A 27,183-nucleotide genomic window follows, 5' to 3' on the forward strand; every position below is an offset into this window, starting at 1 on the left:
TCTGGGATCTTGACCTGAGCTGATGGCAGACTTCAGGTCTGTTTCTCAGGTGCCCCGAGAAATTGTATTTCAAAAATGAGAACTAATTTTTTGAAGATTATGAGTTGCAAGCCACCCATTCGATCAGACCCATGCTATCAATTCTTCTACTTCCTGATGCCTAAAGAAACCATGTAACCCAAGGTGGATTTTGAATATTGATGTATTCCAACCTAAAAAGGGTAACCTGTTTGAACTTCTTAGAGTTATGTTTCTCACAGATAGCATTAAGGATTTCTGACTCATTACTTTTGTTTGGTTCAATATTTTGGTAAACTTAAGGACTCATGGAAAAGATAAAGCTATGCCTTTCAAAGAAACCGCTGCCCTCTCCCACTGATCGAAAGAAGTTTGACCATGACTTTGCCATCTCCACTTCCTTTCACGGGGTGCACAACATCGTTCGCAACCAGAGCAGAATTCGCAAGCTGATCTGGTTGGTGGTAGTCTTGGGCTCAGTCTCACTCGTTGTATGGCAGATCTACAGTCGCTTGGTCAACTACTTCACATGGCCCACCACGACATCGATAGAGGTTCAGTATGTCGAAAAGATTGACTTCCCAGCTGTGACATTTTGCAATTTAAACAGGTAAAAATTCTTCTTTAAGTAGTAATAAGTCTCTACAACATTGCTCATATAACCTTTCTTGTGTCACTGACAATAGAGTTTTATCATGTGATAGTTAATGTACCTAAACCCATCAACTTCTTAAATTATACCTAAAAACCCAAATATAGAAGGGGAAAGAAGCTTATTTGGTTTCTTCTTTCTTTTATTCTGTCTTTCTTTCTGTAATTATTTACTAGACATCATACCAAACCCTGTGGCTAGATCAATGTAAAAGTCTGGATCTTTGCACTTAAAGAGTTTGTTAATTAGCAAAAAAAGAGAGAAGCATATACAGTCCCAATGCAACATATATGATTGTTGCTCTGAAAGCACAAGGGACAGGCTGTGTCCAGGGTGTCATGGAAGTCCGAGTATCAAGGATGCCCTAGACATGTGCTTAATAACAGTTTCTAGGTGGAGATGAGGAAGAACCTGAAGAGAGAACCATGGTACAAAAGTAATTTAGAGACAGGGAATGTTCCAGTGCATTTGTGATTAGACCCTTAATATAACAGAGGCAGACCAGCTTCACAGACCTGGGACCTGTGCAGTCACACAGGGCCCTGAGCTCAGGTCACTTGGCGTAATGCTCTGCTATTCTTGAATCCTTAACTACAACTCCCTCCAGAAAATAGCAATTCAACAACTACACTACATCTCCTGTAGGAGCATAGCCGTTCCCCTTGAGGCCTTCCAGAGAAAACCCTATACTTGCCTCCTATGGATGAGCCTGAAAGGTCACATGTAGGATTTTTTTGGGGGGGGTTGTGGTGATTTCCTAGAACCACCCCTGACCAATCTTCTGAGCTTAAACCTTTGTATGTATAAATTATAACTATATCATATTATCTACACATGTTTGCTGTTACATTAGATGAGATAATATATACACCATTTTGTCTCATTCCTGGGATCTTCCTCAGACAGGTGTTCCGTATGTATTGGATATTATAGCACATTTGTGTGACTGCTAGATATGTGTCAAGATGTGTATCAAGGTCCCAAAGAGTAAAAGCAAATCAACCCCCCCCCCAGAGATTTTCAGTACTATTGTCTATGTTAAGTGGTCTGTGTTCTAATACAAGCAAAGATTAGTGGAAGAGATCTGTTATAAAATAAAACGTAGCTACTATTTTGAGAATGGTAGTATGAGAAAGTTCACAGATCTTCTCTTTAGAGAAACAATCATCATTGGTAAATTTTTTTTTGTTTGTTTGAAAAAGCAATCATTAAGGGGTAAAACTTCAAAATATCAAGAACTCTTATACCTCAAAGCAAACAAACAAAAATCCCCATAAAACTTAATGACCCAATTTAAAAATGTACTAAGGATTAAAATAGACATTTCTTCAGAAAAGATACAGAAATGGCCAGCAGGTATATGAAAAAAAAATTCTCAGTGTCACTAAACATTAGAGAAATGCAAACAAACACCACAATTAGATACCACCTGTCAGGATGGCTATTATTAAAATGGACAAACAAAAAACAAACAACCAAAAACCAAAATCAACAACAAAAACCAAAGACAGCAAGTGTGGGTGAGGATGTGAAGAAACTGTAATATTCATACACTGTTGGTGGGAATGCACAAGGGAGCACCCACTATGGAAAATTCTCAAAGAATTGAAAATAGATTTACCGTATAATCCAACAATTTCATGTCTAAGTATACGTCCAAAAGAATTTAAAACAAGATATCACAGAGATACTAACATTCCCATACTGATTGCAATAGTATCCGTAATACCTAAAATGTGGAAACAAACTAAATGCCCATTGATAGATAAGCAGATAAACAAAAATGTGCATACACTGATACATTATTTAGCCTTAAAGAAGAAGGAAGTTCTGCAATGAGAAACAGCATGGATACACCTTGAGGACATTATGCTAAATAAAATCAGCCAGTCGCAGAAGGGCAAATACTACATGATTCCACTTTTGTGATGTATCTGAAATAATCAAATTCATAAAACCAAAGAGTAGAATGGTGGTTGCCAAGGACTGAGGGAAAGGGAACAGAAATGGGGAGTTAGAAATCATTATGCATTAAGTTTATATGACTGTACAAGATGAAGAAGCTTTAGAGACCTGCTGGGCAACATTGTACCTATAATCAACAATACTGTTTTTTACACTTAAATTGTTAAGAGAGTAGATTTCATGTTGAGTGTTCCAGAAAGAAGAAAGTTGTTGTTCTTGTTGTTGTTGTGGTGGTGGTGGTGGTGGTTGTTTTTAATTACATAAAAAGCTTCTGCACAGCAAAGGAAACAGTCAACAAAACAAAAAGGGAACCCACAGAATGGGAGAAGATATTCACAGATGACACTACAGACAAAGGACTGATACCCAAGATCTATAAAGAACTCCTCAAACTCAACACTCAAAAAACAGATAGTCACGTAAAAAAATGGGCAGAAGACATGAATGGACACTTCTCCACAGAAGACATACAAATGGCTACTAGACACATGAAAAAAATGTTCATTCATCAAAACACATTGAGATAACCACCTTACACCAATTAGAATGGCAAAAATTAACAAGACAGTAAACAACATGTGTTGGAGAGGATGTGGAGAAAGGGGAACCCTCTTATGCTGTTGGTGGGAATGCAAATTGGTGCAGCCGCTTTGGAAAACAGTGTTGAGATTCCTTAAGAAATTAAAAAGAGAGCTACCCTATGACCCTGCAATTACATGACTGAGTACTTACCCCAAAGATACAGATGTAGTGAAAATAAGGGCAACCTGTACCCCAATGTTCACAGCAGCAATGGCCACAGTCACCAAACAGTGGAAAGAGCCAAGATGCCCTACTATAGCTTTTCTCAATTCAGAAAGTCCTAGCAAGGGCTCAAACACCTTGTGTCTAATGCCAAGCTTCACCCTAATCAGAAATATGTGCATGACAAAGCAAGAAAAATTTAAGGGGCCTTGATTAATTCTTAGAGTCTTTTCTGAAGTAAGGTACAATTTAATTGTGAATGGGTCTATTAGAAGCCCTGAGTTTAACAGACACCAGAATGCATTATTATAGGCTAGGATTTGATGGGTGACAGGTAAACAGTCTTTCATAAATGGGAAAAGCACAGTTGTGAAGGCAGTCTCTTTTTGAACCTTATGTGAAAGTTGAAGATCTAGAAATTTATTCCCTTAAAATTGTCTGTGCACACGTATCCTCAGGTCTATACACATCCCAATTTGAAGACCATTATTCTAAACTGTATTGCCTCCAATTCACAGGAGAGAAAGTAAGGTGTACCGTTGCAGTTTCCTTAAAGTTACTAGTTAGGGACTGAAAAAGATGTCTGCTGTTCGCTCCTAATGTCTGTACTCTTGCTAAACTAACTTATTAGCCGGAATCAATACCTGAGTTGAGGAAATTTTGCCAAGAGATCTCAGATTATTAGGAAGGATTTAATTCTTTTTAATTTTATTTATTCATTTGACAGAGAGAGACACAGAGAGAGGGGGAACAGAAGCAGGGGGAGTGGGAGAGGGAGAAGCAGAATTCCCACTGAGCAGGGAGCCTAGTGAAGGCCTCAGTCATAGGACCCTGGGATCATGACCTGAGCCAAAGGCAGACGCCCAACAACTGAGTCACCCAGGTGCCCAGGAAGGGTTTACTTTTTACCATTGGTACCAGGGGCCAGTGCAATGTATATGACAGCCTAGAGTAAATAATTTTTGTAACATTCCCCTCCTTTATATAACAAAATTATTTTCAGTTACAATATGAAATTAAACATACAGCAATATGGCCTATGTGTATTTGTTCTAAATTTTTAATTAAGTAAATATAGTACAAAAATAGGAAAGAAATAATGCACTGATAATTTTTAACATTAATGTATTTTTGAAATAAAAAGGAAGACCTTTATTTTGGATCTGTTAGTGTGATGAATAATTTTAGCACTGTAGCTTCCATTTTTCAGCCTTTTGCAAATTTGTCAATGGTTTCATCAAAATTGCATTCTTTATATATTCTTGTTCAATATTCAACACAGCTGGACTTGTTGGTATTATTTCATTCACATTTGACTGAAAAATACTTACAAATTTTAAGCCTGAAAATTTCTTTACCACAAAACAATGACTTGAACTCATCAGGATACATTTTCCAGAGATTTATAAAAATCATACCTCACAATACATTCCAGGAATTTCAAGACTGCTTTTGGTTTTGTTCCTGTGGGACCTATCCTCAAATGTTCCTGTGTCAAACGTGTTCACTAAACTATCTTCAGCATAAAATTAATCACGGATTTCCATTATATTATATTTTGGGGAAAAAAACACACCTCCGAAATTTGTTTTCTTCTACTAAAGACAGAAATAAAATAAATAAAAAATAAAACCAGAAATAATGATGGGATAGAGTGAATTCGGATGTTATTTGAGCTATTGTACTAGAATGAATAACTTGAGTTCTGTTTATCTTCACAGTAGTCACTGTGCTTCTTTGTTTATTCCAAACCTACTGCTTAAATATGAGGTAAGGGATTTTAAAGGTTTTATTTATTTATCTGACAAAGAGATAAAGAGAGCACAAGTAGGAGAGTGGCAGGCAGGGGGAGAGGGAGAAGCAGGCTCCCTGCTGAGCAGGGACTCCAATGTGGGGCTCAATTCCAGGCAGGAACATGAGCTGAGCTGAAGGCAGCTGCTTAACTGACTGAGCCACACAGGGGCCCCAGGGATTTTAAATAAAAGATAAAATCATGACTCTTATACAAAAATGAAATGGGCACATGTCAAAGATTTTATTTTCATAGAATACTATAAGATACTTAAATTTTCTTGTAGGAGAATCCAAACAGCAGACATTCTTCTCTATTTTTCTTCTCCATAAAATGATCTGTAAAATATATATTTCTTGCTAACACATGCTAGACTTAGATCAGTTTTGGTGGGATCCAATGAAGGTCTGAGTCAAGCATCAATTTGGATATCAGACGAAATGTATGCATTTGGGTCACAAAATCTGGGGATGTGTAGTTAGAGGCGTTAGCACATGCATTCATTAACTGGCTATCAATTATTAACTTATTGAAACAAAACAACACATTCTTATTACTATTTTCTTTGCCTCTTACCAGTGTATGTTAAATAAAAGAGTATGGCAAACTCTAAGCAAGATTTCTAAAATAATAGACTTGGGCAGGATTTAAGTAAAAAATATACTCAGAGCAAGACACTTTGGTGTTACATTGAACGATATGTCTCATAACTTTTTTTACTTCATTTGTTCCAAATATTGGTAGCTTTATCCATTAACTCTAGTTCATCGCCTAGATCACCTTCATGGTCTCAACTATTATGGTGTAATAAGGTTTTTTTTTTTAAAGAAAACATTCCATAATCATGGATCAGAAGAATAAACATTGTTAAAATGTCTATGCTGCCCAGAGCAATGTATACTTTCAACACCATCCCAATCAAAATACCAATGGTGTTTTTCAAAAAGCTGGAACAAACAATCCTAAAATTTAAATGGAACTAGATAAGACCTCAAATCTCCAAGGAAATGTTGAAAAAGCAAAACAAACCTGAGGCCATCACATTGCCTGATTTCAAGTTATATTACAAAGCTGTGATCACCAAGACTGCATGGTGCTGGCACAAAAACAGACATATAAACCAACAGAACAGAATAGAGAGCCCAGATATAGACTCTCAATTCTAATCAATAATCTTTGACAAAGCAGGAAAAAATATCCAATGGAAGAAAGACAATCTCTTCAATAAATGGTGCTGGGAAAACTGGACAGCCACATGCAGAAGAATGACACTGGGCCATTCTCTTACACCATACACAAAGATAAACTCTAAATGGAAAAAATACCTGAATGTGAGACAGGAATCCATCAAAATCCTAGAGGAGAACATAATCAGTAACCACTTAGACATTGGCTACAGCAAATTCTTTCAAGACACATCTCCAAAGTCAAGGGAAACAAAAGTGAAAATGAACTTTGGGGACTTCATCAAGATCGAAAGCTTCTTCACGGCAAAGGAAACAGTCAAAAAAACAAAGAGGCAACCCACAGAATGGGAGAAGATATTTGCAAATGACACTACAGACAAAGGACTGATATCCAAGATCTATAAAGAACTTCTCAAACTCATCATCCAAAAAACAGATAATCAAGTCGAAAAATGGGCAGAAGACATGAGTAGACACTTCTCCAAAGAAGACATACAAATGGCTAACAGACACATGAAAAAATGTTCATTATCATTAGCCATCAGGGAGATTCAAATCAAAACCATACTGAGATACCACCTTACACCAATTAGAATAGCAAAAATCAACAAGGCAAGAACCAACAAATGTTGGAGAGGCTGAGGAGGAAAAGGAACTCTCTTACACTGTTGGTGGGAATGCAAATTGGCGCAGTCATTTTGGAAAACCGTGTGAAGGTTCCTCAAAAAATTAAAAATAGAGCTATCCTATGGCCCTGCAATTGCACTACTGGGTATTTACCCCCAAAGATACAGATGTAGTGAAAAGAAGGGCCATATGAACCCCAATGTTCATAACATCAATGGCCACAATATCCAATATATAGAAAGAGCCAAGAGGTCCTTCAACAGAGATTGGATAAAAAAGATGTGGTCTATATACACAATGGACTATTTCTCAGTCATCAGAAAGTATGAATACCCAACTTTTATATTAACAGGGATGATACTGAAGGAGATTATGTTAAGTGAAATAAATCAAGCAGAGGAAGTCAATTATCATATGGTTTCACTTATTTGTGGAACATAAGGAATAGCATGGAGGACATTAAGAGAAGGGAAAATGAAGGGGGAGAAATCAGAGTGGGAGACGAACCATGAGAGACTATGGACTCTGAGAAACAAACAAAAGGTTTTAGAAGGGGGGTGTAGGAGGATGGGTAAGCCTGGTAATGGGTATTAAGGAGGGCATGGATTACAGAGAGCACCCAGTGTTATATGAAAACAATGAATCATGGAACATTACATCAAAAACTAATGATGTACTGTATAGTGACTAACATAACACAATTAAAAAAGTATTTTAAACGTCCTCCCTTTAACCCTATTTATCTATTATATTTATACCTCCTACACATGTGAAAATTACTTCATTTCTCTGTATAATTGTTTTGAAAAGAATCCAATGAACATCGTGGGAAGTAGTATTGACTCTCAGCCTGGGTAGAAACCCCAAAGTTGCAGGGTTTTGGAGCAGATCCCTGGCATAGTGTCATCATTCAGAGAGATGGAAAGCTGAAGGAAGTTCAAGGTCCATCCCTCAATTAGGGCTACCACTGTGATCCCCCTCCCAGATCACTTGCAAATGTAGACTGTTAACTCTGCAAAGATTACTAGGAACACTGCTGACCAAGAAAAGCAAGGTTTTGGGGTATACTCTTATCAGGTAGAATACCACCATGGGTAAGGTGTCCGTAAGGAAAGGGGAAGTCAGAGGAGGATATGCATAAGAATGTAGAACATAGGCTGGTGGATTTAGACAGGCCTTCAAGGCTTATAGCTGGTTAAATAAGAGATTCTACTCAGACCTGACCGTGAAAATGGTTTCTCGCCTCTAAAAAGATATATGATGCTGGTTTGGGTGTGTTTTTTATTTTCCATGTTTTGTATGTATACTCTACCTTGATTGAGAAAGGGTTTAATGTGGCTTATAGGAGAAAGCAAAATTACATGATAAGAGAAAGTGAAGATAAAATATAAAATCTGGGACAGAAAGGAAGTCCAGGAGTGAGGTCACATTTACACAAACCCAGCACCACATGGCTCTGTGTACTTAGCAAGCGAGAATACACTCCTCGTTCTATGCTTTCTAACAACAAATTTGAATGAAGAGTATTTGTCCAGTTTCAAGGTTTATAATACTCAAAATATGAAAATATTAATCATATTTTGGAAAGTATATGGTGTATGCAAATAAACTACTATACACAAGGCAATGTGGAACTTGATCAGCGAAAGAAGGGAATCACAGATTACTTATTGTAGTTAGGGTGAATAGATTCCTTCTCCTTTAATTGCCAGGAAAATACTTGGACAGTGATGGGGGGCATTAATTTCATGAATGTTTACATAACTTTCACTATATTCCAGACACATTTCTAAATGCTTTAAGAAAAATAACTTGACCATCAAAATAACATTTTGAGGTAGGCTTTTAACATACCCTGATTTTACAAGTGAGAAAACTGAGTCACAGTGAGATGAAGTCACTCATTGGCTGTAACAATCAGGGCTTCCTTGGAGAACAAGAGCCCTATGAGTGACACAGAATGAATTTAGTATAAGGATTAAGTCCACTATACGTTGGGGTTGATTAAGCAGTTTTTGAAAGTCTCTTGCCTCCATTTCTGGTGTTGGGCTTGAAATCAGCAAGATCAGCAGTCAGAAAGGAAAACAGATCTGAAGGGAAGGAAGAAATAGGAACTAGGAAGGTGTGTCTCTCTTCTTCGCCACCCCTGATCTCAGTAGGGTAAGCCACCTGCAGGATGAACTGGCACCTTCTCCAGGTCGCACTCTGATTTGATCCGAGAGTTGAAGCAGCTGGAGGAAGCAGGAAGAGCTCCGTCCTGGCTGTTACCCCATATCAACAAGTTGAGTCAGGAGATGTACCAGAAAGTACGTCTGAGACTGAAGTTCTTACTCTACTATTGTAACCAGATATACACAAGGGAGATGTTGGAAAATAATTCCAACATAACTGCTTTGGCAGAGTACAAAGCCACAATGACAGAGCTGGGATTCGAACCTGGGAAATCTGGCTCCTGAGTCTATATTCTTAGCAACTTTACATTCCCACTTCTCTCTTCATGTTGGGTCTTGAAGATCCATTAGGATGTATCCAGATCTAGGTCTGTAAAGTCTTCTAGGTAATTGAATGACAAGTAAAAATGCAAGGCAGATTTCAGATGTGGCAAAGAACTCTTAGGAATTCAGTTTTCCCTAAATGTATTGTATGAATGAAGGAGAAGGTAACATTAGATAAGCTGGAGAAGCTGATAGGGCCCAGATTTTTGGTGTCTGTCCTCTAGTTAATAGACAGTCTTTGCTATTCTAAATATTGCCTTTTTTTTCCCCTAATAGGTTCCAAACAGAAGCTGCAGCCAAATTTGGTATTATTTTTTTCTTATGGAATATTGTCTACAAAGTTCTCCATCTTCAGGAAATCAGGTCCAATTACACTGGCTTTAAAGATGCTATTGATTTTCTCACAAGTCATCAAAACTTCAGCATTACAGAGTTTGTAAAAAAAAATGGTTTTTATCTCAACAGTAGCACACTGTTGGAATGTGACTTTTTTGGAAAGCCATGTGGCCCACAGGTAACAATTTGATATTTCTTCAAATATCATCAACATAATAAACCACTGCACTCTACTGTTTCACACGGAGATGAAGTTTACTTCCACAGAGAATCAAACAAAATTTGCTGAAAGAGGCTATTTCATTAGTTCAGCCTTATGACATCATGGGGTATAGAATATACATGGAACATACTTCTTTTTCCAAGTGATTAGTTAAGAGAAGCCAGAGAAAGAATGCATCGGGTTAATTAACAGGGAACTCTTGAGAGTAGGACTGGCTTCAGAATAGGCTCAACCAAGACACTTTGACAATATCACTAACATTCTCTCTCTCTTTCTATCTCGTGACTCACATTAGTTTTTCCCCTGTGTGAATTCTCCTCACAGAGCCATGATGATTGCTGACAACCCTCACCTCTCATTATCATATGTTAACACTCCAGTATCCTCTTAATAATTCCGTGCAAGACTGATTAGCTTTGTGTAGGACACATGTCAGTTCCTAAACCAGTTACTGAAGTGAGGGAATAGGGTATTCAGATTGGCCCAGTTTTTATCATATGGGTGCCTATGTGGTATTGGCATTTGGAGGATACCAATGGTGGTGGCGGGGGGAACCCTCAAAGAGCCTTCTCCCTAGGTAAGAATACATGCTTCCATGAATCCTTACTAAACCACAACAAATAATTTTTAAAAACATGTTTATTTACATAAAAAATCTCAGATAATCACATATAGATTGACACAGGCATATTAAAAAAAAAAACAAACCTGTTAATGAACACAAACCAGAATCACCACATTACCTCTTCTGTCTGATATTTCTGCATTCTCGTTTAGACATCTGATTTTTTTTAAAGTTAGAACAACTTCAACTTCAAAAGTCACCAAAATACCTAACTAATTACATTTCATTTGGTTCATTTTCATATTGAGGACTTTGCACATGTCTTCACTGAATATGGAAATTGTTTTACTTTTAATCATGGTGAAAATATTCAAGCAAAGGAAAAAGTGAGTGTCTCTGGAAGAGGTTTAAGCTTGCTCTTCAATGTCAATCAGGTACTGAACTTTCTTAAACCTTGCCAGGCATCAAACAAATAAGAATGTGCAGAGGTTTCAAAAGATTTGATCAAAATATTTTGCCCTGTCATATTGGTCCCACAGTTGGTATTATTTCAGTTTTTGTTAACCTAGCCTGAAGTCTCATGGATGCAAATATTGACATAGAGATTAAAAAATTAAAATTTAGAGGCATAATCTGGACATTTTTAGCTATACTACTGACCATCATTTTCGTGGCTCCAGAAATGTTCATACCACAAAATAAGGAAGCCAAAAGTTTCTCAACCACAATGTATATAGTTAATTTAAAATGACTTTATGTATTTTAAGAATATTTTTAGAAAGACTTTTATGTAAAATAGGTAACATGTTTTAGAAAGAAGTCATGCATGCACATTTGACAAACCATGGAATCTAAAGGATGACTAAAAAAATACTCATTGTATAAAGAATGCTGTATAAACTGACTGCCTAAGCCTAGTTTCTACAGACTTGTAATTGGTCCAAGAAGTCTTTAAGTGTTTAGGCCTGAGAGGCAGATGTCCAGAAACCTAAGGAATACAGTGGTTGTCAGCTTTCAAGGGTACTTGGTGTAGCTCTCCCCTCCAAGAGTAATTCTTATGTTGTATCTTACACAACTGTTTTTAGTATTATACATTCAGGGATATTCTGCTTCATTATTATGGTTTTATGTATGAAGATTCTGAAATGCTGATAAATTAGGCATCCAAAGTTATATGATTAATATGAAGTTGAGAAGTAAACCTGGTTTCTCCAAATCCCATTAAAGTATCTTACCTCTCAATCCAAATGAATAAGGCCATGGGCTAATTTCAAAGAGTTTTTCTTTAAGGCATGTTCCATAACTTCCTCTGTATCCCACTCAAGATACTTTTTTCCTAACACAGTACTGCAACAGTATAGTGCATATATATGTGTGTGTGTGTGCATATATATACACACACATATATATAGTCTTATCTAAAAAAATATATATATATATATATTTACTTGTACTTATATTTTATTTATATTTGCAGGACACTTAAATACTAGCCATATAGTCTGTTTAGATATTATATTATGAATTTTACAAGCTAGAATTTCCCAAATATTTTTAGAATGCAATTAAAATCTGCAAATGCAAAGTAATATTCCATAAGTAAATGGCTCTTAAATACTTGCCCAAACTAGCCAGTTGAGTGTTTCTTAGAAAGCCATAACAGACTGAGGAGAAACAGGGTCCTGAGCTACAAAAAGGATATTAAGCATGTTTATTAAGTGTAATTACATATGCAGTTGATCCATTCATGGAAAAATATCATCATATTCCCAAACCCTTTCTTTCGTTTTATAATCTGAAATTATAATCTGAAATTATTAAGTCAGACAATCCCTGACTTAACAATGTCTCCACTTATAATTTTTCAACCTTACAAATGGTGCAAAAGGGATATGCATGCAGTCGAAGTCATACTTCAAATTTTGAATTTGGATCTTTTCTTGGTCTAATGATATGTGGGACAATCTCTTATGATGTTGGGCTGAGGCAGCTCTCAGCTAGCCACGCTATCACCAGGTAAGTAACTGATAACACTTGCAATCATACTACACCCATAGAACCATTCTGGTTCTCACTTTTGGTTTCATAGGCAGTAAATTACACAAGATGTTCAACATTCTACTAATAAATAGGTTTTGTGTTAGATAATTTTGCCCAGCTCTGGGCTAAAGTGAGTGCTCTAAACATATTTAAGATAGATTAGGCTAAACTATGATATTCTGTAAACCAGGTGTCTTAAATGCATTTTTGCTTTACAATATTTCTTCTTTACAGTGGGCTTATCAGTATGTAACCTCACTGTAAGTCAAGGAAGATCTTTAATAACAAGATACCACAAGTTTAGGGTTCATTTTTTTCATCTGGTCTAGGATTTATTGACGAGCACTGGTGTTAAAAACATAGTGTATGTCTTCACTCTTGGGGGAAATGAATTTCAATTTTAAATAAGGCCAGAGATTTTAACTGCAAGAAGAAGAAAGGAGCCAAATGATTTTCTAAAACAAACAAAGTGAAGCGAATAGGCAAGAAAGAAGCAACTAAAAGACCACAAGGGGAAGAGAGCGCCCTGGGAAATCAGACAATTAGCAGTCATGATATGTTCTATGGTATTCATGTAAGGCGAAGGTAATCTATGGAAACTGTTAACTCCTTGACATGTGATTCAACCATGAAAAGTACATCTTAGGGGGTTATTTTTCAGTTTGCATATAAAAAGAAATTGGATATTGTTAGGAAATATTTAATTTTTAAGTAGGTCAAATGCTATCACAAGATAATAAAATGAAATCTTGAACTTGTGTAGAATTGATATGTTTGTCATTGGGGAAAATTTGGGGTCATTTCTTTCAGGAGGAATTCACTGATGACCCAGCCCTCGGTTTTGTTGATGCTGGAATCATCTTTGTTATCCATTCACCAAAGAAGGTGCCGCAGATTGATGGCTTAGGCTTGTCGTCACCTGTAGGAATGCATGCGCGAGTAACAATCCGCCAAGTCAAGGTAAATAGATATACAAGGTCTAGAATTTGACGGAGTCAAGTAGGGTAATAAATGGATATACACCCAAATAATACTTCCACTAGAAACCTCTTTCTGCCATGCTATTAGAAGACCTCTGGAAGTTTTACATTTCGCTTCATTTCAGATTCTTTTCCATTACTAGGAGGTACCTATGTAGTAATATCAGTGAATTCACATGTACAATATAAATAAAAGCTGGGAAGCCTGGAAAATTCAAGGTAACTTCAAATTTCATTAGAAATGGAAAGGATCAGGAAATATGAAGAGAAACTTGAGTTGTTGAATTGTGCTTTATCTCAATGGGATGTTCTGGGAAGAAGAAAAATAAGTGGGAAGAGCAAGGAATCTTGGAGTCAGGCATGTCGTGGATTCCCATTTGCCAGCCGCTTGCTCTACAATTTCCTTAATTACTGTCCTGAAATTCTATCTCCTCTCTCTGAGAAAAAGACATTTTTTTCATAGTTATTATAGCAACTACAACATTTAAGTGAAACAACATCAAGAAAGCACTTACCAGGACACCTAGGTGGCTCCGTAGGCTATGCATCTAGCTCTTGATTTCAGCTCATGATCTCTGGGTCTTGAGATGGAGCCCCATGCTGGGCTCTGCCCTCAGTGGGGAATCTGCTTGAGGTTCTCTCTCCCCACTCCCTCTGCACCTTCTCCTGTGCTCTCTTTCTCTCAAACAGATAAATAAAATCTTAAATATTGTTTTTAAAAAACCATTTACCATATTACCTGGCACATAGTAAATGCTCAGTAAAAGATTTTTTGCCTGTCATTTTGATTGGTGTTTTGTGGGTGAACCTATGAATATGGTAACACGTTATTTCCATAAATGATACTATTTTTTATTATGTGATTTAATATTTAGAGCAGTCAGTCTGTGTGATTTTATTGATTCATTTTAGGTACAGAGCATTTGGGATATGTGTTAAAGGACCACTGTTATATTTACCTTTGGGGATTTTCAGGCTAAAAGAGTAAGCAATGCAGGCAAATGTAGTCAATTAAAAAAAAAAGTTTCAAAGAGCTCCAAGAGAAAAGTAAAAAAAATATATATTAGCTTCTCTTATTGGAATGGAAATGTGTGGATTGTCTCAGATATACCTCCTGAGCCACGTGTTTATTTTCTCTTAGACAGTTCATCAAGAATACCCCTGGGGAGAATGCAATCCTAACATCAAGCTACAGAATTTTAGTAGCTATAGCACTTCTGGTTGCTTGAAGGAATGTAAAGCTCAACACATACAAGAACAATGTGGATGTTTACCTTTTCTGCTTCCTGGTAAATAAAGAATGACAAATTTCCTCTTATGCAAGCTTAACCTGAATCATGGAAAATAACATACCATAAAATTGTTTTCCATTCTTATGAAATCTATGTCAGAAAGTCGTCTCCTTGACACGTATAACCCCCACCAACAGATCTTAAATCGTGGAAACAGGCCAGAGATTGCCAGAAAAGAAAAGAAAGTCAAGTTAGTCTCCAGTTCTTATTTCCAGGATGTAAAATTGGGTACTCTTAAGTATCTAAGATTGATCGTCCCCATTTTCTCAATTTGAAAGAAAAATTAGATCATCTATAAAAATGTGAATCAACCCTGAATATGTCATTATTGGGAAATTCTTTTCTTTATCGTCAGAAAACAAACAAACAAACAAACTCCAGGCTCCCTTTGCGAACAATCTGGAACATTTCCAGAGCCAGGGACATCAGCAGCAAACACTGAAGAAGGCCATAGAGCAGAGTGGGTGGGTCAGAGCTGGACACTGAACCAGGCTGCTCATCTCAGCTACGCAAGTTCTCCTCTCCATGACCTTAGACTAAACCTCTCTGTACTTCTTATAAAATGGGGGAGAATCCTAACAGTGTCCTACCTTAGAGGATTGTCATACAGATGAAAGAAGTATGTAAGTGGTTTGAAACATGTAAGTGGCCTGATACAGAATACATTCTATATAAGCCTTGGTTATTTTTATTCAGATTTGCCTCATACCCCCTGGCCAGCAAATACATAAAGAAAGACAGAGTGGGTTAAAGGCAATACCAGTTTAATTTTTTTTTAATTGGCTGTTGTGGCCCATCTCACACATACAGGTGCGCACATACACATACATACACTATCTCTCACACACAGACTAATGCCATGCCTACTTAACAAATTGCTTCTTAGAATTTGGAGAATCATCACTTCCTTTTTTTCTAGAATTCTGGTTATTCGAAACTTAAGTTCTGTAAAACGCTCATGCTGGATCTGATTTGTCATGGCCAATTATCTTTCCAAAGTTTCTGGGGGGAAACATCTGAATTGGTGAATGGATTATAATGTTTAAAATTTTTAAATGTATTATTCCTTGCAAATAGAACTGGATAACAAATATGGGCCGGAAACTAGACAAGATGAACTATAAAATACAAAGCATGGCATTTTTATGAACTTTAGCATATACCAAGTGCCTTCAAAATGATATCTTATTTAGTTTGATCCTCACATATCCTTCTGAATCTACTTATAGATGATGAAATTGAGATCTATAGACATTAAATGAAGTAACTAAAGTACCTCTACTAACAATTTGCAAAGGCAATCCCCAAAATCTACTTTTTGGATATGGATTGTTTCCAAAATATCATTGTTCTTTGTAACAATATCTTTGGAAGAAGCAAAGCATACTTTGGAAAAGAGAAGTTTTTTAAATAAGTTTAATGCTGGGAGTAGATTTTTTTTCTTTTTGCTTCTTTCATTTCCCTTACCAAGAAACGTCCTCATAGTAAGCCAAGTTTATTTACAACTTGTAAATAGACAATCTCTCTTGGTTATTTGCAAGAGCATTGAGTAAACACTGTGACTAACCCTAGGGACCACAAGGGTTATAGCAGTAGACAAGTATCTGTGTTAAGGTACAATGACTAAAGTTTTAGAATCAGCCTAGGATCAAACTCAGCTCTGCTCCATATTGATTTTACAATTTCCTCTCAAGGTCCACAGCCAGTGATTAATAATATTGGTACTTATCTGACCACTAGAAAAGCAGCCCACCAGGTGTACGAGTTTGTGTATATATATTTAGATCAATGGATGTTAAGTGTTGAATCACTAAATTGTGCACCTGATGTTAATATTACACTGTATGGAAACTAACTGGAATTTAAATAGAAATAAAACAAGAAACAGAAAGCACACAAAAAGATGTTGTGCATCCTTCAACTAATACCGTAAAAAATAAAAATCAATCAGTCAATGGATAGAGAGAGAAGGACAGAAGGTGAACCAAACCCTCTACAGCTACTTGAACAGATGAGATGATAAATGTGAAAACAATTATAAATTTCCAAGCTACATTTTTAAAATTAGTATATAGGCAGAGAAGAAAAGAAACATGGAAATAAAAACATTGTTATTTTTCCTCCCAATGTATATATTCCTTAGATATTAGCATGTTTGCATAGCTTTTGTTTTGTCTTGTTTTGTTTTGTTTTGTTTTGCAAAAGAATGGACAGATGGATGGATGGATGGATGGATGGATGGATGGACGGACAGACGGATGGATGGATGGAAGGTATTTTTGTCATTATACCACTTATTTCATAAAATATAAAGTCTCTATGTTTACACTTATTATTTTTAAGGAAATGGGATAGAATGTGACCTACAAAAGTTTTACAACTGTGTTTCTCCTACACTTGGTAAGTGCTTTACTTTACTTCTTTATTTTCAGGACTTCTATGAAAGATGTTCAAAGTTATACAAAACATTATTTTATTTTTTTAAGATTTTATTTATTTATTTGACAGAGAGAAAGCAGGAGAGCACAGGCAGGGGGAGTGGCAGGGGAAGAGGGAGAAAAAGGCCCTTCACTGAGCAGGGACCCGGGTGTGGGGCCTGATCCCAAGATCCTGAGATCATGACCTTAACCAAAGGCAGACGCTTAAAAACTGAGCCACCCAGGTGCCCCTATACAAGCCATTAAATTATAGTATAGCTAGTCCAGAAATGAAACAGAATAGATATTGTAAAGAGGGAGTTTTTTCAGTATTCTTAAAATTTTAAGTAGTTTTTATAGACTCAGTAAAACAAAACAGAGAAAACAAAACCCTCTGATTTCAAGATAAATCTGAATTAAATATTTTCAGTGCCAAAGTAACAGCAAGACAGTTTTGATTTTTATTTCTAACTTTTATGTTTTTTAATTTGATACTTTTGTATAATCAAAATAACTTTGTTGTATTTTTTTATTACATAAAGCATGCATATTGTGACTAGTTCAAACATGCAGAACAGAGAAGAATCTTGTAGGAATCAGTAGAAGTTGCATCACTCTCAAAATTACTGTCGTTATTTATGTGACCATTCTTTCCTTTATCTGTTTAATTATACATATATCATATATAAATACATATGTTATATATATATGGCATACATAAAATTTTATGCGAATGAAATCAAAATTATACATGCCACCTTTACTGGGGACAGTTTCTTCTTAAGCAACATTTTTTTTTTTTTTGCTTTCATATTGTTTATCTTAACCCCTAACCAATATTAACACTCTAGTATAGTCTACCTTTATTTTTTTCTACATATGTAGCTCCATATTTATGATGCTAAATCACTGAGGTTTTTTTTATTAAAATGGAATATTATATACTCTCCTATAAAACTTGCTATTCTATCCAATTGTGGAAATACCTCCAGTAAACCAGGAATAGAAATTCAGTTTCTAAAGAAAAAGTTAAAAATTTTTAAAAATGTAAAAATAATAAAAGAAAAATAAAAGAAATTCACGGTTTCTTTTCCGTTGTTGTAAAGTATCTCATGGAATGGACAAGGGTAGAAGGGATCACATATATTTTTTTAATAGCTTCCAAGCTGACTATGCAGAAGTCAGATTAGTGACCAGTGGAGTTAAGAGGTACATTAGCAAATTTCTTATAATTTCCTATTCCCAATGGGGGTTGGAGAGAGAGTTTGGGGAATCAAACCATGCATGTGGTTCTTCAGAGAGTGTTGTAGGATAAGCGATACATAAACAAGTGTGTGTTTGTGAGAGTGTGTGTGTGTGAGTGAACCGCGTCTGTGTGAGTAGAGGGAAAGAATGGTGGTTTTAACCAGTGTAAACAACTAGAGGGTGTGTGCGAAAGTCATGCCCTTTAGGTTAGATTCTGGGGGAAAAAAAAGTCCCAAGTTTATCATTAATCAGGGGGTCTTAGTGAACAAAGGGTTCACAAGAACAAAGAGTTTCAGTAACAAAGCCACGGGGAAAACAAGAACCGGAATATCTACCAAGAGTGGGGAGCAGTGGACTGGACACTGGGATGTGGTCCAGCGGAATGCTAGAGACATATATCACCTCCGGCAGGGGATTTTTTCAGTATACATTTGCATAGATAGTCTGATTGTTCTACAGAAGTCTAGAGAAGACAGAGGACGGAGAACCTCTGGCTGATTTAGAAGTCACTGGGTCCACAGGTACGAGAGAACCTCAACACCCAGACACATATTTCAGTTAGAACTTGGGATAAACCCAAGGGTAAGTTTACTTTAAACCTGCGTCATTGGCTTTCCTGATAGTGTTTGAAATTTCTTCTCAGAGGGACACAATGTCACATAAACAACTTCCCAACATTTTCCTGTTTAAATGGATACTATTTTATGGAAATAAGCCCAGAGACTTTTTGAGAAAGAATTTCTGATTTCTAACAAAGATCAGAATCCAATGACTCAATGAATTTAAAAGATAACAACACCTACATGTTTCATTTTCCATCTCCTTTGCTATATTTACACTGAAATCTAAATAAAATATAAACACTGTTTGCCAAGAAAGTAATGATAGAACTTGTTAGCCATTTTTTTAGCATTGAAAGTAAAATGATGAAATTTGTAAGAGCTCTGTCCTCCTAACTATGGAGTTGTCCTCTTCTCTGAATACCCTGATTTTCATTCCAGACCTCATTGAAGATAAGGGATTATGCACAATGGGAACACATAATTCTAGCTGTCCTGTTCCTTGTGAAGAAACAGAATATCCTGCTAGTATTTCTTATTCTACTTTCCCAAGTCAAAAAGCTTTGAAATATCTTTCGAAGAAATTAAATCAAAGTCAGGAATATATCAGGTAATCTTTTCAGTCTTATAAATTATTTGTAACTAACAGGAACATTTTATTTACTCAAAAACTTCTAAAGGCCAAGGAAACAAAATTCTGAACAATCAAAGGAGGCAGTGGCTTATATCACGAAATTAACCATGAAAATCTAGAATTTTAAAAGTGGATAAGGTCATGTCTTTCAGTCCTTCAGTTTCATTGTGTGAAAAGTAAAATGAAGCCTGCCTGAGGAATTTGTTCATGATCTCACGTTTGTGGACTGACTGGGGAAAATAACACGGCTGACAAGTATCAGCTGATGCTTTAAAATACGAAAATTCCTCACCTGAGTATCACATGGTTTGAATGTTTTAATGACTGTAAGGTTGATGGAGCACAAATTAATATTCTCATTTTACAGGCAAGTAAACTGACACACACAACATCTCAAGTAACTGTCCTAGGAAGGTAGTCAGAGACACAGGAAGAACTTGGGCCCGAGACCTAGAACTCCAGTCTCCCTATAGTTTTCCACAAAGATATATCCTTCCAAGTTTGATTAGCCAAAGATTAACTTAGGTCTCTTTCTACTACACCACGCTGCCACTTCAAAATCACAAATCAAACTTCATAGAAAACTCTTTGTTCTAAAAGGAGGGAGCAACCTTAACGTTTCTCTTTGCTTTTTTGTTAATATTTTTAAGCAGAGTGCCTGAAACAGCAGTCCATGGGAGTTTGTACTTTAGTAAAATGAATATGTATTAACTCATTAAAAGCCAGGTATCTAACGTTGAAAGCACATTTTGATTCCACCTTTAGCCTGGTCTTCCTTTTCACAAAATAAATAAAATACTTTCCCCATGGAAATGCCCAGACAATGAAGTGATCTTTACAAGTCAGCAAGAAAAAGTACTTTCTTCAAGACAGGGTTGATAGGTATGATTTCAAACACTTAGCAATTATAAAGATGAAGGGCATGAAAATTTGAGATTACCTCTTTGTTAATGTTCTTGTGTCCAGAACAGATGTCTCTTTGTATTCCATTTTAATATGGGAATGTGATTTACTTATGGCATTATTTCTGTTAGACTTAAGTATGACTGAGAGGTGCAGTCTGTGTGCCTTTTGGCAGATCAAGATCTCCTGAATTACATCATTACTTAATATGCCTCATGATGGATTGAAATTGCTCAGGACTTAAGTCCAAGAATATCTGTTTGTGTCAGGAGAGATGAAATTATAAAATATCTGGATTTTAATAATGATAAGGAGATCAAGGAAAAATGGAGTGCTTATTGCATTTACAAAACACTATGTAAATACTTCTAGCTACTTGAGTATGAATGCTATATTAAAGGGAATGAATCCGTTTTGCATAAAACAAATAATTTCATATGACTTTTGCTTGAAAATATGTTAAATTCAAATGGAAAATTTTTAAAAGTTCATTTGTTTTACTAATGAAACTGGCCAAGAATGAGCCAACGTTTATCCTCATATTCAGTTCCATACTACTGCCCTACTCAGGCTAAGCTTCCTATCATATTTATAATGGGGAGTTAGCAATAGCCTCTCATGGTATATATTCAATGAGACCCAATTACTGGGGAAGTCACTTGCCTGAGAGAAACTTAGTAAATATCACACTATTTTTGTAAGGTATAAATCTATCATCTCTCAAAAATACAGATGGTTAATGTTTAGAAATGTTTATGAGGTTTGTGCTTAGGAAATTAAACAGTATTATCAATGTACATGCAAATTAGGAGCATGATGGGGGACAAAAAGATTGCAATATTACTAAAATTATTGGACTTCTAAGACAACTTTATTATTTCCTTCAGTTTGACAACTGTTTTATTATTTGTAAATATGACAGTACCCCCTGATTATCTACTTAAACCTAGCACATTCTCTTGTTACCCTGGGTTAAACCAATGGAAATTAAGTAAACATATTAATGATATATTTTGATTTAAGTGTAGTTAAGAATATTGATTTCTAAAACTCTGAATAATTAGAAGAGTGATTTACAGCCATGTTTCTAAGATATATTGGAGGACACCACATAATTCTAGGAAACACTGTGAATAGGAATCATTCTTCATGACAATTATTGTTGCTCTCTGAAAATCATCAGGTGGTTGGTTTCCACCTCAGTTCATAAAACAGACAGGTTAGTATTTACTCCTTTGTTCATTTGTTTCATCTTCAGTTTGTTCCCCTATTTATTCATTTTACAAATATGTAATGAGCACCTATTATGTGTTGGGTGTTTGAGACATTAAGGATTCCTCAGTGAACAAAAGGCAAAAACTCTGATTTCTTGCACTTATTTTCACTGGGGTGAAGATGAACTCTATGTATATATCGTCATGTCGGGGAGTGCGAAGTGGTATGGAGAGAAAGGAAGCAGAAAAAGGACCTGAGGAAGCCAAAGTCAGGGAGGGTTGTTCTCAGTGTTGAGGACTGTGATCAGGTAAGATCTACCTGAGAAGCTGACAATTGAGTAGAGACCTAAAGTGGTGGTCCTCAAACTTTCTGATCTCAAGGTCCCTTTACATTCTTCAAAGTTACTGAAGAGTCCAATGAGGTTTTCTTTGTGTGAGTTGTGTCGATATTTGTCACACTAGAAATTTAAACCATGAAAATGCTATATATTGATTCATTTACAATCACAATAATAAATGTACTATGTAGCAATATAGATAAAAGCTTTTTAAAAACTGTTTTTGGAAACAAAAAATAATTCAAGAAGAGGAATGGTATTATCTTGGAATATTGTAAATTTCTTGAGTGTCTGGCTTAATAGATGCCAGCTGGATTCTCACTTTTGCACTTAATCTGTTGATTTATGTTATTTTGCTTGAAGAATGTAAAGAAAATCTAGGGTCAAACAGATATATGACTGGGAAATAGAGACATATTTTAATAGCTTTTGTAGATATGTGCCACTTTTCTTTGATAGCTCATCAAAATGCAATACGTGTAGTTTCTTAAATGTTAATTGTAAGTTGTACCATATGGCTGTCTGGTGGGGAATGGGATTATCTCTCCATTCAAAATTTGATTTGTGTGTTGGGACCTATGATGCATCAAGGGGTATGAAAAAATTTCAGTGGTCATGTAATGAGAGTTTCTGGAAGTCTCTGGGGTCTCCCAAGCAGAGCCTCTCTTAGCTTAGAAGAACCAGGAGAGACAATTGACTTTGCCTTTCACTGTGGTCATGAAGTAGGACTCGGATGAGATATCTCAAGCATTTGAGCTTTTCCAGGTGTCAAAGGAAAAAGTACATGGACTTTCTTATCAGCTTCTCTCTTATAGGACAAAAAGAGGAAAGGGTGTCATTTGAAGGCTGCCGTTTGAAAGTAGTGAAATATCAAAACATACCAATGAAGTTTTCATATTTAAAATATATATTAATATCTATTAAATATATTCGTATCTACTGATCTTGTACTTTCAATGGATCTTTCATTCATAAATGATTTTGAACAGCATTTGTTATTAGAAAAATTCTCCGAGTTGTGCAGGTCTTTCAATATTGATCCATTAATTATATAATGTACCTTTTATTTTAATATCATTATTTATCAGAAAAGGCTTTTAAAGTTGGGGAGTTGTCAAGCTCATTGTAACAGACACAGATTTTCCAAAATTATAAAAATAGCATAAAAGCTAAGCTTGAAATTTATTACTAACTGCAAATATTATCAGTTATTTCTCTCGAAGAGACAAGGCATTTCCTCCATTTTTGTGACAATGTCTACCAAATATCATAGTCTGGATAACCGTAGTTTGCCAGTCATCCTTTCAAGTACAAATGATGTTTCACCTAAATGTGGCTACTTCCTTGAAATAACAATCACAGTGAAAATGTCAAATAATACGTTCATATATTATGAAAATAATTTTCACTTTATGAACCCCCAAAAAGATACTGGGGATCCCTAAACATCTGTGATTACACGTTGAAAACTGCTGATCTCAAGGAGATATAAGAACTAGCCTCAATAATAAATGGTGGAAGAACATTCCAGAAGGAGGGAAATCAAATGTAGAGGGAGATTCTAAGTCAGTAGCATGCCTCATGTATGGATAGAACAGAATGGAGACTAGTGTGGCAGGAAGCAGTGTAAGTAATGGCTAGGGATGGTAGGGCATGAGTTGAGAAAGTTCGAAGCGAGAAGGTAGGTGGTAGAGATAGGGTCATGGAGTTTAACTTAGAGTCTACTAGGACGTATCTGGGAAGTTTTTACATTAAAACTGAAAGTGGAAAGACCAATCAGAAAGCTATTGGGAAAATCCAGGTGAGATGTTGAAAGCTTAGGCAATGATGGTAGCAAAGAATGGGGTGAGAGGTGGTTAGAATCTGTATGTATTTTGAAGGTAAGACAAATATTTATGCATGGATTTGGCTCTCAGTGTCATTACATTATAAATGATGAAATAGCAAGAGCTTGGCTTGGAATATGTTCCATTTGAAATAACTATTGTAGATTCAAATAAAAAAATACCATGACACAGTTGGATTTTTATTGCAGTTTAAAGTAAATTCTGAGCTGGAGACAGAGCATGTGAGTGCATCCAAGACTGTATGAAGAGTTATTTTATTTTATTTTATTTTTTTAAAGATTTTATTTATTTAACAGAGAGAGAGATTACAAGTAATCAGAGAAGCAGGCAGAGAGAGAGGAGGAAGCAGTCTCCCTGCTGAGCAGAGAGCCCGATGTGGGACTCGATCCCAGGACCCTGAGATCATGACCCGAGCCGAAGGCAGACCCACTGAGCCACCCAGGCACCCCTGAAGAGTTATTTTAAAATAGTTTTTATTCACTCTGGTCCCGTAAAAAGATTTCTAGAAGGCACTAAGAAAGCGGAGTCTCTGCCTTAATATATCAATGTTATAAAGTAAATGACTGCATTTATTGAATACCCAGGATATACCAGATTCTGTGCCATTCTTTACACACATTATTTAATTTCTCCTCATACAACTCTAAAATCTTGACTCTGAAATTCTTAGTACAGATGAAGAAACCAAGACTCAGGGAAACCATGTAGTTTCTCCAGATTACACCAGGACAGATTTAATTCAAAGTAGACACCCATTTACATGCTTGTAAATATGCCAGTCTACTTAATAGATATTTACATGTAATGTCTTTTTCCAATTTTCTTAAGAATAAGGCATAGAAGTACTGTATCTAGGGGAAAATTCTTCTTCCTAAATACCAACTGAGGTATAAGAGTACCTTCCAAATGAAGCTGTTGTGATCCCAGTGCTCTGTTTCATTCCACATTGAATGACATATGATTTAAAAATGAATATTGCTTTTATCAAAGAGGAATTAAAAGTAGTGCTGACTATCCTGCGCTAGATTAACTTTACTTTTATCCCCAGGGAGAATCTTGTGAACATTGAAATAAACTATAGTGACTTAAACTATAAGATAACTCAGCAGCAAAAAGCAGTGAGTGTGTCTGAATTACTTGGTAAGTGTTCTTTAGTTGTTCCTCACTTTCTAAGACGTTTTCTATCAGGGTCTTTTTTTTTTTTTCTTTTGTACTTAAAGTTTTAGCTTATCAATGGAGGAGAAGAGATAGTGGCTGTCTTTCGTCTCTCATTTAAATCTGGCACTTTCCCACTTTCTAGACACTCCTCCAGCAAACCTCACACCAGCTTTCACAAAGAAAAGGCTGACATTCCTATTTACACACAGCATCTGACTTTCCCTTCCCACGCCACCCCGCCCCCAGCAAATGACCACTGTCGAATAGTCATTTGTAGGGTGTTGAAGCAATCCTCCCTCTGACTGGCCGATCAGGCATCTCAGACCTCCATGCAGAACTCCTCCCAGAATGGACTGAAAAGAAGAGACCCACCAAGCAAAATTCAACCTTCCATTTACAACCCTTCTCTGTTTACATCCTTAACAAATCGAATTGCTGATTTCCTATATCTCATTGAATATTTAGAGGAAGTCATGTTGGAGACAGTAAGGAGTATCAGATTTAGGCCAAATGACAGCAGTCACACACTGGCAGCTGAGTCCCGGAATAGGGAGGAAATGTACAGATTTACCCATTTGTAATATTTTATCCAATAAAGGCACATTACACGATATTGCCCTGTGTGTAAGAAAGTTTTAAAACCTGTATTTAAAAGGGCAACCTACACTGCATTACCCCTCTTTACAAAAATAGCAGGATCCTAAGAATGGCCCCGTGCACTGAGAAAAAGATGAATAATGTAATCTATTTAAGAAGTTAGTTCTTCAGTAGTCAAATTCATAGAGACAAAAAGTGGGATGGTGGTTGCCAGGGGTAGAAGCATGCGGGACTGGGGGACTTTTTTTAACGGGTATAGGATTTCAGTTGAGGAAGTTCTGAAGATGGGTGGTGGTGATGGTTGCACACAGTGTGAAGGTACTTAATGCCACAGAACCACAGCTTAAAATCTATTAAAATGGTAAATTTTATGTCACATTTTACTACAAAAGAATCACAAACAACAAAGACAAATACAGGTTTTAAAACTTTCTTACACACAGGGCAATATATCGTGTAACGTGCCTTTATTGGATAAAATATTACAAATGCTTAAAAAGATAGTTTTCCAAATTGCTTAGAAATTTGTTTCTGGAAAACATCGTTCCTCAATATAACCATCTAAATATTACATTTGTGTTCTTCATTCAACACAGGGAAGTGAATTTGTAATTGTCTATGGTGTTTTATTAATTTCCCTAGATTTAATATCTTCCTAAATCTTTGAGTTACACTCTTGGAAACAGATTTTATAATTGCTTTCTCTCTCTCTCTCTCTCTCTCCTTTCTCTCACTCAAGGCATCAGTTTTTTCTTTCTTTATAACTTCCTCCTTTTTGAGATGACACCAAACTTAAAATGATATAATTAATTCATCTTCATATAATATCAGCTATGATTAACTTATTTGTTTCAAATATTTTAAATTTCAGTAATGCTTAATTTGCTTTTTATAAAAAAACATAATTTATTCAATTTCATTACTGACTTTATTACAGCAGATGTTGGTGGTCAACTGGGCCTATTTTGTGGGGCCAGTATGATTACAATTATAGAAATTATTGAATATATATTCACCAATTTCTACTGGATATGCATTTTGTTCTTGCTGAAGATACCTGACATCACGCCGGGGACTCTTCCACCTCAGGATCGTCTGGGGAAGAGAAATCACGTAGAAGAATGCTAATGTTCATGTAGGACAAAAGCTTTTGCTCTTCTCTTCATAATACATTCAAATGTATTCACAGCTAATTCATTGTTATGTAACTTACTTGTTCTTATAGTCTAGGGATTCAATAAAAGTCATTGTAGGTATCTATCTCCTTATGCATATCTTATCTCTGTCCATATTTATGTATAAATATTAATTTATAAATATAGAAAAAAAACCCAGTGCCATTTAATTTTTTTCA

At 35.9% G+C, this 27,183-nt stretch overlaps 1 protein-coding gene across 1 annotated transcript; it reads left to right on the plus strand.

Moving 5' to 3' along the window:
- Nucleotides 1–326: 326 nt before the first annotated feature.
- On the plus strand, nt 327–26,957 carry ASIC5 (acid sensing ion channel subunit family member 5). The gene is made up of 9 exons (XM_059394168.1): nt 327–628; nt 9,757–9,994; nt 10,913–11,038; nt 13,455–13,604; nt 14,766–14,913; nt 17,260–17,316; nt 19,580–19,748; nt 25,123–25,214; nt 26,767–26,957. The coding sequence occupies exons 1-9, from the start codon at nt 327–329 to the stop codon at nt 26,955–26,957; spliced, it is 1,473 nt and encodes a 490-aa protein (XP_059250151.1).
- The last annotated feature ends 226 nt before the right edge of the window (nt 26,958–27,183 follow it).

Source organism: Mustela nigripes, chromosome 1, assembly GCF_022355385.1.
Source record: "Mustela nigripes isolate SB6536 chromosome 1, MUSNIG.SB6536, whole genome shotgun sequence".
Classification (NCBI taxonomy): domain Eukaryota; kingdom Metazoa; phylum Chordata; class Mammalia; order Carnivora; family Mustelidae; genus Mustela; species Mustela nigripes.

What these genes read in the sequence shown, in the direction of transcription:
- ASIC5 (XM_059394168.1), top strand. Translation starts at nt 327, where the DNA reads ATGGAAAAGATAAAGCTATGCCTTTCAAAGAAACCGCTGCCCTCTCCC. An exon ending in GAAAGCCATGTGGCCCACAG is followed by an intron (nt 9,995 to 10,912) that starts GTAACAATTTGA and finishes TTTCATATTGAG; the next exon opens with GACTTTGCACATGTCTTCAC. An exon ending in CTGTGTTTCTCCTACACTTG is followed by an intron (nt 17,317 to 19,579) that starts GTAAGTGCTTTA and finishes TTTTCATTCCAG; the next exon opens with ACCTCATTGAAGATAAGGGA.